General features: G+C 34.1%; 1 protein-coding gene across 2 annotated transcripts in view; it reads left to right on the top strand.

Moving 5' to 3' along the window:
- LOC136041859 (mitochondrial adenyl nucleotide antiporter SLC25A23-like) overlaps positions 1-13,607 on the top strand; it is a 145,657-nt gene that overhangs the window by 24,508 nt on the left and 107,542 nt on the right. For both annotated transcript variants that reach the window (XM_065726634.1, XM_065726635.1), the window contains one exon: positions 5,955-6,163. In XM_065726634.1, coding sequence (XP_065582706.1) covers positions 5,963-6,163 — 201 coding nt within the window. In that variant the 5' untranslated portion in view covers positions 5,955-5,962. The remainder of the gene's footprint in view (positions 1-5,954; positions 6,164-13,607) is intronic.

Below are 13,607 nucleotides of genomic sequence, written 5' to 3'. Positions count from 1 at the left end.
ATTTTGATATTTAGAAGGACATCGTGACTCAGAGTTCTTATTTTATATCCCAACCGGCATTAAGCTTCTGATTTTCTTTTTAAATCAATCTATTGATTCTTAGAATTTGGTTAGAGCTCATGCCATATGAGCTCTTGGCTCATAGCTGTTCTTGCCTCGTCACAAGTGCCATATGAGCTCTTAGCTCTTGTTTTTTTTTTATTATTTTGTTCAACTTTCCCCTCAATATTCTTTTAAATTTTTACCTTCACACTCTCAGCCTTAATAGTAATAAAAGTCATAACTTACTAGCAAAAAAAGGGGTAGCAAAGTAGCAAAGCTACTTGGCAGTTTTCAAATTTGTTAGCAGATTTTGCCTGAAAATACCATTTTTGCATATGAACAAACTTTGCTCAAAGAAAAGCTGTCAAAACACAAGTTGTGCTACTAAAGTGTCGGCAGCTTTTTGAAGTCTATCGAATTCTGCTACTGCTAGGCAGCAGCTATGGAACTTTTCCCTACCTGAACCCCCCCCTCCCTAACGCTCAAATATATAACCCAAATTATATATTTCCCATTATCTTTTCTGGTTCTTGATTTGTCACAGTTGGTTCAATTTATAGTTACACGGTTCTAAACAAGAGTGATGCTAACAATGTTTTAAATATGGCAATTTTGAAAAGATTTATAAATTGTTTTTTTAATTGGGTCAAGATGAATCAATACCTCTGAATTTAAAAAATTCAACAGAATGGAATTATAACCAAATAGTGATACTTGAAACGATACTCGAAACGATACTTGTTGTTTAAACGAAACACATTCAAGAATTTTGCTTATGTATCTTTAGAATCTTCTTATACAAAACCTACTTTTTTTCTGTCTACATCCCAAATATGGAATGTTTTATATTAAGTACTATTTGAAATTTCAAAATTTCAAAATTACCCCCCCCCCTCCCGACCCACCCTAAAAGGAAGATGCACATTCACAATAGATTACAGATTTTTAGCTAGTAAAACTGTCTTGAGGAATTCAACTAATTTTTATCCAGGTCGTTGCTTTCAAAGTTTGTCAGTTCATCGAACTTCTAACTAATGTATTTCAAGGTCTGTGCTCTTGTTACTTTTTGATATACTTTTTGTTTCCCAAGTAACTTTTTTCGCTCCTCTCTTTGAGGATTTGTGCTGTTGACAACTTACGAATATTGCCACTTTATTTAACTTTATTTACGCTCTTTTTGTATTTAATGTAGCTCTACTTTTCTTTGAAAAACCTTTTTTTTGGTAAAATTGAAAAAAAAACAAAATTTTAATTGTTCCAAAAACTAAATGGATGCTGTATTTAAAAGCCAGTTTGTCAGAAACTTTTCATAACATTTGTTCATTTCTAGGCATTATAGTTTTCAATTTTTAGTTTTTTTTTTCTTCAAAAGATAATAAAAAATCTCAGCTTAAATGAAATAAGAATTGTCGCATTACATTGAAAAATTCAATAGTATTATTATTTTATAATAGTATTAAATTGAGTATACCAAATAAAAAAGTATACCAAAAAGTTACTCAGTGAACATAACCCCTTATTTTAATTTTTAATTGATGATATTTTACTTATCAGAGAAAAATGGACTTCTATAAATACAAGCAACTGATCCTCAAAGCAACTCCATAGCCTGTAAAGGAGGGGGAAATACCCATACTGTTTAAGCACTAACTCATTTATGGTAAATAAAAATAAACAAATGAAAAAATAAGAGTGAGAGGGGAATGGAAAGGAAAGGGAGATAGGGAGGAATTATGGGGCAAAATTTGGTATGGAACAGGGAAAAAGTGCCCTACAGAACCCGGTTTTACACCCAGCTGAAATTTATGTGTTTCTTTACACATTTGATATGTGTTTCTTTTTTGTTTAGGCTAGCCTTTTTTTGTATTTTTTTTTTCGTTGATATAAGCTTCGAGATTCAAAGCCAAAATATTCGGAGCTTTCGTTATTATTTCAGTACTAAAAAATGGCCACACAAAACCAGTTTCATAGCATACAAGTGACTGGTGGTAGAATGTATTGGACTTATAAACTCTGGGCTATATACTTGCACATTGGGGGGAAGGGGTGTAAACAGTGGAGTAAAATACTAACAATGCTACTTGGCAGTTTTCATGGCCTAGTAAAATTACCTAAGTTCATTTAAAGTAAATAAGTAAGCTGATCTAAAGTATTGGTTCCCGTTGAAAACCTTGTTTTATTTCTCTCATAGACCCTCGAATTGCATTCTAACTCCCTTACAACTGGACTAACCACTTCTTTTTTGCTTTAAGTAAGACATACATCCAGCTTCAAAGTGTCCTGTTCATTGCGGGTACTGCAAGGTATCTGGCCAGTACGACACATTTAAATACCATATTTCCAAAAAACGCCCTAATCAGCCTTTCAGATTAAAAGGGGAACAATAAATTCCTAGTGCTTTCACTAAATTTGCAGTCACTTATTCTGGTAGCATACCTGGTTCGACTCTACCACCCAGTTCAGCAGTTGAGTGCTCATTGTCTGTACTTACTTCCTTCACATCAGCCAATCCCAAGAAACGACCCAGAGCCAATGTCATGAATTCTGCAGTGACAGTTGCGTCAGACCAGCTAGTATTCGTATGATTAAAATACGATATAAGCATGATAAAAGCTCTTCCGCAAAAGCTCCAGAACGAAGGAAAATATCTATCTAGCTCCGTATTAGAAAACTTCAAACCTAGAAGTATTAACGATTTCAAAGCTTTGGTGATATTGACACATAGCACCAAAACGACAGCATGACTTCAGACTCTTTTAGATGACCAGTTTAAGTTTCTAATTTTTTTATAAACTGACTGAGCTTCGGACACAGTGTTCACCAACACTTATCCAATCACTTTCAATTTTTTACTTGGAACTACTTCAACCGACTCAAATCAACCTAGAGAGTTCCAAAATCTTAAGACGAAAATATTCCGGCATCTAGAATCGTCAGCTCAAAAGCAAAGTTTGCTAGATGACGCTACCAAGAAGTCCAAAGCAGATCAGCTTATGTGTAGAAACCATCGAAGTGGGTCGTTCTATGGTCTGAATGCTTATTGACAACTTAAAGTGGGTCATGGTTCTAAGCTCCAATTCGAAGGCGATTCAATTATTAATAGCTTGAAAGGCGTTCCTAATGGTGAAATGAACCACAGTGGCGTTTGTGTCGCAAATCTTACTCCCATTTTTGCCAAACTTATTGACTCCCAACTGCAAAGATGCCTTAATACAAATCTACTTGCTACTAAATGGCCACCATCATTTACTATTATTGCCAACGAGATTTACCACATGAATGGTGATGTTTACTACCTTTTGATCTTCCAAATGTGGCAGATGTCTGGGATTTTTGGCGTCACTTCGCTTCTATAAAAACATCAAATGTTACTCAAAGGTTCTCTAACATAATCAGTGTTGTCCAATATCTCCTGGCCTTGCCATTTTCGAACGTTGTTGTAGAGCAGTTCTTTCCAACCTTGAAACGTGTTTAAACAGATCATAGAAACTCTCAAAAGTGTGACCCTTACCTCTCATTATGTAGGCTAAATTTGGCATGAAAACATAAAGACATGTGCCCCATGATTTAGATATCGATCCTCCCACTTAAACTACTCGAAACTAAAAATCAACGTGACGGTGTTCAGTTTAGTTTAACAATAAAGTGCAGCTGAAAAAAGAAAAAAAAATAAGAAAGTTTATTTTGTATTTGTGGAAAAAAGGGTTTTATATTAATTTATTTAAATGCATGAGGTGAAAAAGAATAAAAGAGAGCGTGAATAACGTGTGATTTTTTTGGAATGGTAAATATATATATGTTACCATTGAAGGAGGAGGAGGTGTAGGACAGACATTGTTAATGTTCGTTTTGTGAAAAGAAAAAAGATGCCAATGCGAAGAATATTGTCAGATTTTTCGGTTGGAGTCGGAAATTTGTTGGATTTTAGTTCAGTGTGATGTCGGAAAGAATGTCAGATTTTATTTGGTCGGGTGTCGGAATTTTCATATTTTTTAAACTGACCGATCGTAAATCTGGTAGGAACAAATTAGAAGCACTGAGTAGCGTAACTGTTCTGTAACTTCTTTTATTAGCGGGTATCTAAATCTTTTATTAGCGGGTATCTTTTATTAGCGGGTATCTAAATCTTCTAGAAAAAATGAAGGAGAAAAGTAAAGGACGAGTAAGGAAAAGGGGTCAGATTGTAAAATGATTCAACTGAAATAATCTCACCCAAAGGACAATCTTAATTCAAAATCTACAAATTTTTATATAAAATCCAAAACTATTTACATTGTCAAACAGTTCGTGGTAACGAACTGTAGTAAGGAGCGACCCGGCTCAATAGTAACCAAAACTGTAAAAAATGGAATTTTGGTACCAATAGCTACATCAAAATAATCTCATTTTTAAGCTGATTTTAAATATATAAGTTTCATCAAGTTTAGTCCTGCCCATCAAAAGTTACGAGCCTGAGAAAATTTGCGTTATTTTAGAAAATAGGGGGAAAAACCCCCTAAAAGTCATAGAATCTTAACGGTTTTTACTGTTTTAAAATATAGAGTTAAGAGAAAGAGTCAAACTTTAGCGTAAAGAGCGGGGCATTGAGAAGGAAAAGCCCCTTTCATATACGGAGTAATTTCTGTTCGTTTTAAGTTTTAATCTCGCTCCTTACTTTCATTTAAAGTTTTTTTTATTTAATCTCAACAAGAATTCCACTTTTTGAATGGAAATTACAAAAGTGCAGGAAAATTTGGAAATGAATTATAACATAGATAACTTTAAAATCAGGTGCATTCAAGTCTCAGGGTTTTATTACTCCAAGCAAACAGGTCCAGGGCACAAAATGGACCTCAGAGCCACTGGCTTGAGCTTGTAAAAGGACAGAAGTTAAAACACGATGGGCATGCTAGGAACCAATACGCCGCCTGAATCTACACTGATTTTGACTGTCATTCATAATTTCTGTTACAAAAAGGTAACGAAACGTACTCCAAAACTTTACTAAAATTTCACGCCAAAGTTATGGGTTAGGTTATTCTACTAGAATAGCACTTAATCAAAGAAGCCACCGGAATACCATCACTAGAAGCAGAAGGTTCTGGATTTGAGGAATTGATCAGTTGTCTCCATTGAGAAGCAGTTTCGGAAATTTCTGAGCTATTATACCGTGCACTACGCAGATACCGTTTGAATTCTTCTTTGGTCTTCTTTTTAATATAAAAGACTATAAAAACTTACGGAAATAGACTATACAAATTTATGGAAATAGACTGTACCAACTTATGGAAATGTACTGTACAAAGTTATGGAAATAGACTTTAAAAACTTATAGAAATAGACTGAACAAACTTATAGAAATAGACTGTACAAACTTATGGAAATAGTCTGTACAAACTTATGGAAATAGACTGTACAAACTTATGGAAATAGGCTACTTTGCTGTGTTTTTTACGGGGACAAGTAGCAAGCTTGTCAACCAAACTTGCTGCAGCGGGGATCGAGCTCTGGTACTCCATATTGCCAAGCAGAGCATCAATCCACCGTGCTACAACAGGTTAGGATATTCCTGAATATCCTAACCTGATATCCTGAGAATATCAGGATACAGAATATCCTGTTTCACACAAATAAATAGTTGCAAATAAGACTAGTGTTCTCATTGCTTTTTCAACCATTGTGATATATGAGAGAAAAAGTTCGATAAGAATGAATATTTAATTGCACATTAACTAGGTCACTAGTTGACAAATGAAAAACACACCTCACAAAGAAATTACGATAAATATCTTTTGTCTGAAAATAAAAGTCTATTCGCAATCCTTTTAGGTATTCTAGTATAGTATTTAGTGGCCAAATTGTTATGATATTGTGGATTGGGGGGGGGGGAGAATTTGAAGCCAAAAATATAACAAAATTTGCTATTATTCCAGTTTATTGAATGCCTGGCAGCTATAAGAAAGAAACAGAAATTCCAACACTCACCCCCAAACTGCATCATGTTTACGAATTACCAACTGATGATGAACTCCGGTACAAGCGACTTTTTAAGCAGCTAGATCAGAATAGTGATGGAAGAGTTTGTATCGAGGATCTTGTCTCAGTGTTTCAAAAATATGGAATGTCTTATGCAGATGCTGAGGTATTTCTTTTTTGTCACGTATTGTAGCCAGTATTCGTTGTTTTGTTATTAAATTTCATCTTCAGCTGTCTCGAAAAAAATTGAACGGTCATTTACTACATATATATATATATATATATATATATATATATATATATATATATATATATATATATATATATATATATATTAATTTATGGATTAAATACTGTTACTACTCTAAACTGAATCGCAACACCGAGCCAAGCAGAGTCTACGCAACTTTGCACGCTCCTTCTCCACCTTATTATTGTCATATGTTATTTTATTATCAACTCTTCTCACGCCATTCAATGTCCTTCTTTTATTTTTCCCCCATATAGTTCGTGAAATGATTTCCAGCCACCTCGTGATTTCCTTTATTCGTATAAAGTGAAGTTCTAATGGGGAAAATCTTCCTTTATCGCTGGTATAGAGATGATCATTATTATTTCTTTTTATGTATGATGAATTTCTATTATAGATCCCTATACTTATTATAAATGTTAGCATTAAAATGGTACAATAAAAAGAGATTTATAGAAATTTTGAAAAAGAGCCTGAAACCCTTAAAAAATGGCGTCGGTTCAAAATGAAAAGCGCACCAAGAATCTTAATGGTCAGAAACTATGTATTAGAGAAATTTCACCCCATCACCTTGAACAACAGGATAAATCACTTTTTACATGGGAAGCATTAATTCCACCTACCATACTCCCCCTCCCAGCCCCTTAATTGATTTCGAAAATCTTCTGATGAGTAACAAAACCAGACTATTTCTAGGTTAAAACGTCAATTCAAGAAAATTTTGGGGGAGGGTGTAGCATTTATTTTTCAATATCTAGGGAGGGGGCAGAATTTATTTTTCAATTTCTGGTGGGGGTTGCGGGTTTTTTTCCTTTCTTTTCGATGAAAGCCCAAAATAAAGCATTTTTTTTTAAAGTACCCCCCCCCAAAAAAATGTTTTTTTTTAATTTAAATAAGGAGGAACTTAGGGGATCCCTTCAATTTTAGCCATTGGATCAAGCAGGTAACTGTAACTTTCTTAAAAACTGAGATCAAAGCTCTTGATCATATTAAGCGGGCTTTCTCAGGCTTAAATTTCTAGAGCATAAAAAAGGCGCATTGAGTGATAACACGAACTAACCAAAAGGCTTACGGCATTAATTCGACTTTTGGGGCATGTTCAGGGGGATGTTGAACTAACAATAGTTATAAGTACATTATACTTTGACTATTTATTTTTTATTAAATAAAAAACACATTTTTTTTTTAACTGCAAGTAAGGAGCGACATTAAAACTTAAAACCAACAGGAATTATTCTGTATATGAAAAGGGCTATCCCCTCCTCAACGCCTCGCTCTTTACGCTAAAACTTGACTCTTTGACAACTTTTGACTCTTTTGACTACTTTTTAAAACAACAAAACACTGTAGCGGAAAGAGTGAGGCGTTGAGGAGGGGACAACCTCTTTCATATACGGAATAATTTCTGTTTGTTTTAAGTTTTAATATCGCTCCTTACTTGCAGTTAAAAAAAACTTGCGTTTTTAATATCTAATTTCTGAACGTATTTGAATTAATGTCTGTTTTGATTTGGTTCACCGCACATGAGTAAACAAAGCGAAATTTAAATTTCGTCAATACCTCGCTCTTTACACTAAAGCTTGAATTTTGTTCCAAATCTTTAAGAATGACCCCCGAATCACAAAGGCTGTAGAATAAATTGTTGAAATTACTAAAAATACTTTAGTGTAAAGAGCAAGGTATTGTTGAGGAAATGAACCCTCTTATATACGTAATAGTTTATGGTCGGTTTAAGTTTTAATATAGCTCGTACTTCCAGTTGAAAAAATGTATTTATTTTATCATTGTTTTTTTTTTTAAATACTGTTAGAAAATTGTGCACCTCCTTCATGGAAAGATCCTCCCACATAACTCCCTTTTCCTGACCCACCCTTACCTCAACGTGGAAAAGTCCCTCTGGAAACGTATGTATACTTCATAATAACCATTACTATATGTAAACAATGGTCAAAGTTTGTAACTTGCTGCCACTCCCCCGGGGACTCCGGGGGATTAAGCTGTCCCGAAAGAGATAGTTATTAGGTTTTCGACTAAGCTGAACAGAATGTCTATCTCAAAATTTGTATCTTACTACTTTGGTGGAAAAATGCGTAGGAGGCAGCCTAGGCATCCTCCAATTTTTTGGTCTCTTAAAAAGGGCACTAGAACTTCTGATTTCCGTTAGAATGAGCCCTCTTGCGACATTATTGGAAAACTGGGTCAATGCGATTACCCGTGAAAAAAACAACAAATAAAAACGTATCCCTGATCTGTCTTCTGGCAAAAAATACAAAATTAAGCATTTTTGTAGATAGGAGCTTGAAACTTCTACATTAAAGTTGTCTACGGCAAATTAAAATCAGCATTAAAATACGATTCTTTTGATGTAACTATTGGTATCAAAATTCCGTTTTTTAGAGTTTTGGTTACTATTGATCCGGGTCGCTCCTTACTACAGTTCGTTACCACGAACTAAAGACTAAAGGTGAAACTTTTAGAGAATATTTAGGGGATATTGAGCTAAATCGAAACACATTATGTGCATTTAGGTTGTCTTAAAGATGCATCAGCAATAGGTCATTAACGGTTTAGAGTATTACGCTGAAGCTTTAAGGGCCTGTTAAGGGTGATGTAGAACTACTTTATGTTTAAAAACCTAGAGATGAAGAAACATAGACACAGATCCATCAATATTTGCCGGTGTATGCTGGATTCGTCAATAGAGCTAGCAAGTGCGATCTAAGGTGATTTATGGTAATATTATTGTTTTATATTATATCAGTCATTTAACTGCCAAAATTAATAGAGGGATCATTACAATTCAAAAGGTTGTATGTGCCTTTTTATATTATTATATCTGGTACTGCTGCTACCACTGAAGCTAGGTGTATTAAGGTGAAGCTTTCATGGAGTGTTGAGGGACATGTTGAACTAAACCGTATCACATTATATGGATGCAGGTTACCAAAAGGTCTTAACAGCTTTATCCTAAGAACAGCTTCAAGTATTAAATTGAAACTTCTATTGCGGAATATTACATAAAGTTTTTTGAGTATCGGAATGAAGGAACGAGACCTAAGGGAAATTGCCACATGGGGATAGGGTAGTCAAAGAAGTGAAATGCGGGTTAAAATATCAGAAAGTTCAGGTATGGAATAAGATAGAGTCATCAGATTCCCTAAGCAGTCATGCCTAAAAGGTGCAAGGATAATTTTTTTAATTCCCTATTTTGTCAGATCAACTAAATTCCCAAGAGTTTAAGCTCTCTCTCTCGATCATTTGGATTAAAAGTATGTTTGGGAGAATTTAATTTTGATGTCTCGCTCTTATTTTGTTCTAGGTTGTCTGAGGTACTCTTAGCATTAGCAATAGTAGTAGTAGAAGCGTTAGTAGTAGTGGGATCAGTTGGAGTAGTAATGGTGATATCAGTAGCATTAGTAGAAGTATGCACATAGTGCCGCTTTATTAGTTCAACATGCCCCTTGACATGCCGTCAAAGTTTCAACTTTTATGCTCTAAGCTGTTCCTGAGGTATAGCTGTTTTGTCCCTTTGACAGCCTGCATACAATTCTGTTTCATCTAACATCTCTTTCATCATTTCCTGAAAATTTCTCCTGAATACACTTGGCGTTAGTAGTAGCAGTAAAAGTAGTAGTAGTAGTAGCAGAATGCATGGTACTACCAATTTGGTGATTCATACCATTTTACTACTGTTTTTCCTTCAGTGGTGTCTCAATGAAAATTAGCTTGTTGCCACATTTTGTAATCTGGCCTACAACCCCTCTCTTTCAACTTTTGTGACCTTTTATGGTAGCTCTGTTCTTATTTGCTACTACTTCTGCTTTATTTAGCCTGAATAAAAAATTCAAGATAAATAAATAGAAATTAAAAAGTCAAACACTTCTCTTAAACGGTTTGACAAACTACTAGTTGTCATCCATAGGAATAAATTTGTTTATGCTGTTTGGAGCCAACATGACGTCTAACAGTAACTATAGCCGTACACAACTGGAAAAATTTTCTGCTCCTGCACTTGTTGTCTGCAACGGTATAACTTGTCTTGCCAAAGCTGCAATCGATGGCACCTGAGTTGAGTGTCTTTCCCCAAAGTCAACGGTGGGATTGATTGCATCAACCAAGACAAGTCCAACGTGGGCAACGGAGCTGAGCCATAAATATACCTGACACAAAGTCAAATCTTTATTTTCATCCTGTTCGGCATTATAGGCAAACTTCCTCGACACACCATCTGAACAAGTAGCTTCGATTTCTTCCCTATATGATCATAAGTAAATTTAGAGCTGCTGCTCTTTTGAGATAAGCCACTAGCCTTGTTCACGCGACTGATTGGAGTAGCTTAATTACTGACAGCATCAGAGATTACAGCCTACTCTTCGGCTTCGACGTGGCCCCTTTCATCTTTGCACGAAAGAATTTCTGCTACATTAGCATGCTCAGTACAAATTGAAGTGGAGGGACGGGATCTCTTCAACATGACTAAAAATTTGGTTTACAGGCGAAGTGTCTCTAATACTGAGATCTTGACCAGTTTGGACAAGAACTCCCTTCTTGTCAGAGAACCATCAAGAAGGTTTAGGGGCTTATCAATTTCGTAGAACTTTGATATTTTAATATCCAAAAGCACAGTTGTCACCATGAGATTATCACTTGGGAAGCTAAAGTCAAACTTAATTTTCATCTTTTCTTTCAGAAGCCTAATACAACTAATCTGCGTGACCTTTCCTCTCAACTGTCAAATTTTTCTGCTGTGGTTGAGCATATTAAGGGAGAATTCTTTCCACCCTGAACGTTGCTCTACTCTATCGAGGCCTCCTAAAAGCATATCTTGAGGAACAACCAACCGATTTTAGCTGTCTTTTGCTTCTGAAAGAAAACGTGAAAAATAAGTTTGACTTTAGCTTCCCAAGAGATGCTCTCATAGTGATGATTGCACTTTTGGATATTGAAAGTAGAGCATACAAGTATATACACTAAACACTAGGCTCTCAAATATAGCATATATAAATGTAGAATTGCTGCTTTTACAGAGGCAATTCTAATTTCGAATATTTCATTTACATGATGTGGAAACTGCACTGTTTTTCATGGCCGTTTGGAAATCTTAAATACCTACAAAAATGTTCGTATTTTTATTTAAAATGAAAAAAGAGATTTAAGGAGAATTGGAAAGAACAGTCTTTTTTCTTTTAGTATTAGAACGTGATTATCAAAATCTGACAAAAAAAGTAAAGGGAATAAACAAAATCTGATTGTTAAATAGTTGACGTGCATATTTATTAATACTGCAATAAACAGGTTGGAGCTGCCAGGATTTTTTTTTTTTTTGGGGGGGTACCAGGAAGTTGGTTTTGCTAGGAATTAAATTATAATATTTTTCGCTCTTCTATCTTTGTACATATTTTATGGCTTCATCTACCCTGGGATGGGGTTTTCCTGTTGGGTAGATGGCTAGATGACAAACCATAGACAATTCTGGTATCAAATTTTCCATCATTTTGGTATGACCTTGGGATTTTTATTGGATTTTTTTTATCTATATTCTTTCGCAAGGTTTTTCTTCAGTACAAAACAGTTTGAACAAATTTTGTTGTTTAGAGGAAATATGAAAAATTACTGCGAATTGATTGGGCTAGTGCAAAATTCAAGATCAAGACATACGGATGGGTACATTTTAACTTGTGAGGCTAGTTGAATCTACCATGTTTAGTCTGTGTTTAGCCTTGTAATAGTACGTCCACTAATACAACAAAATTAGGAAATATTTGTAAAAAAAAGAAATTATGACTTAAAATACTTTTTATTATGTCCAGTTACTTCAAATCCGTGTTGCAGCTGTAGCTAGCAAACTAGTAAGAGACGATTATTTCATACAGGAGAGCCAAACAGGTGGATTCTTCTGACTGTCTCGAAATTTTCTGATTAGGAATGCCAGAAATACAACTTACTTAGTGTCTTAATTGGGAAATAAAAGAATTATGACTGGCGGGAGTGAGTGAGGCTCAGATTCCTATTTTATACTGCTGTTGTAAATTTTAAATGAGAAATTTGTCGCGGTGCAATTAAGCACCAATAAAATGAATACCCACCGGTAATAGTTTTTAAAAATAGGGGGGGGGGGGAAGGAGCGAATCTTCGCTATAGTCTATAATCTTTGCATTGCTATATTTTCTTGGTATCTCTCCCGCTCCCCCTTGCATTTAATTTTGCTTACAGGTTTTTTTTATGGAAAACCGTTTTTTTTTGTGTAAATTTTCCAATTATTCATTGCAATTCTTGCTGAATTCTATCTATTTGCCTTGTTCATTTCTCTCTCTTTTTTTTTTACAAATTTGTAAATTCTGGTGGGGTAAGTGAGCAAAATATTTTCTCGCTAATTGCTAAGATTAAAAAAAATCGGTTGTGGCAAAAACTGTCATAATTCAGCGACTTGTAGTTTTTTGGTTTCCCAACGGGAGCCACTATTCCGTTTTTATGATAATAAAGTTTCTTAAACATCTCTCTAAACTTCAAGGTACTGAAATTTCTCTATCCATCAATAAAGACCGAAAAAATATACTCAATAATACTAGTAATAAAAATGTCTTAAATAATAACAAAAGGAAAAAGTCAACAATATGTGTTTCTAGATTTCCATTTTTCTTGCTACAAATCTGTGAAAAAGCTACATAGTACATGTAGGAGGAAATTCACAAGCTCTTTCGCAATATTTACCTTCATCTAGAATCTTATACAATATTTTCTTCCCGAAGAAACATCTTTATCCGGGAAGTTTAGGAAGCCAAACTAACTCCAAACTTCTAAAAACCTTAGTCTGCCGTAGCATATTTTCGAGCTTGCTCAGGGGAAAACAACCTAATTATAAGAGGAAAATATTCAAACATGTGCTTCTAGTTTTCCAGTTGTAACTATGAAAAAGCTATATATATATATATATATATATATATATATATATATATATATATATATATATATATATATATATATATATATATATATATATATATATATATATATATATATATATATATATATATATATCTATATATATAAAAATAAGTTGTCTGTGTGTGGATCTGTGGATGGATCAGGTGACGTCATGTTTGTTCGCATATGACGTCTGAATTATTTCACACTAATACAAAAGAAGAAAAAAACTAAAAAAGGTAAAAACTACAAAAAAAAACTAAAAAGAAAAAAACTAAAAAACTAAAAAAAAACTAAAAAAAGGTAAAAATCTAATAACTAAAAAAAAACTGAAAAAAATAAAAAAAGGCAAAAACTACAAAAAAATAAAAACTAATAAAAAAACTAAAAAAGCTAAAAAACTAAAAAAACTAAAAAAACTAAAAAAAGGTAAAAA

The sequence above is a fragment of the Artemia franciscana genome, unplaced genomic scaffold (genome assembly GCF_032884065.1).
Source record: "Artemia franciscana unplaced genomic scaffold, ASM3288406v1 PGA_scaffold_47, whole genome shotgun sequence".
Classification (NCBI taxonomy): Eukaryota; Metazoa; Arthropoda; class Branchiopoda; order Anostraca; family Artemiidae; genus Artemia; species Artemia franciscana.
Note: the sequence above shows the minus strand (reverse complement) of the source record. Positions and strands in the feature narration are given on the sequence as shown.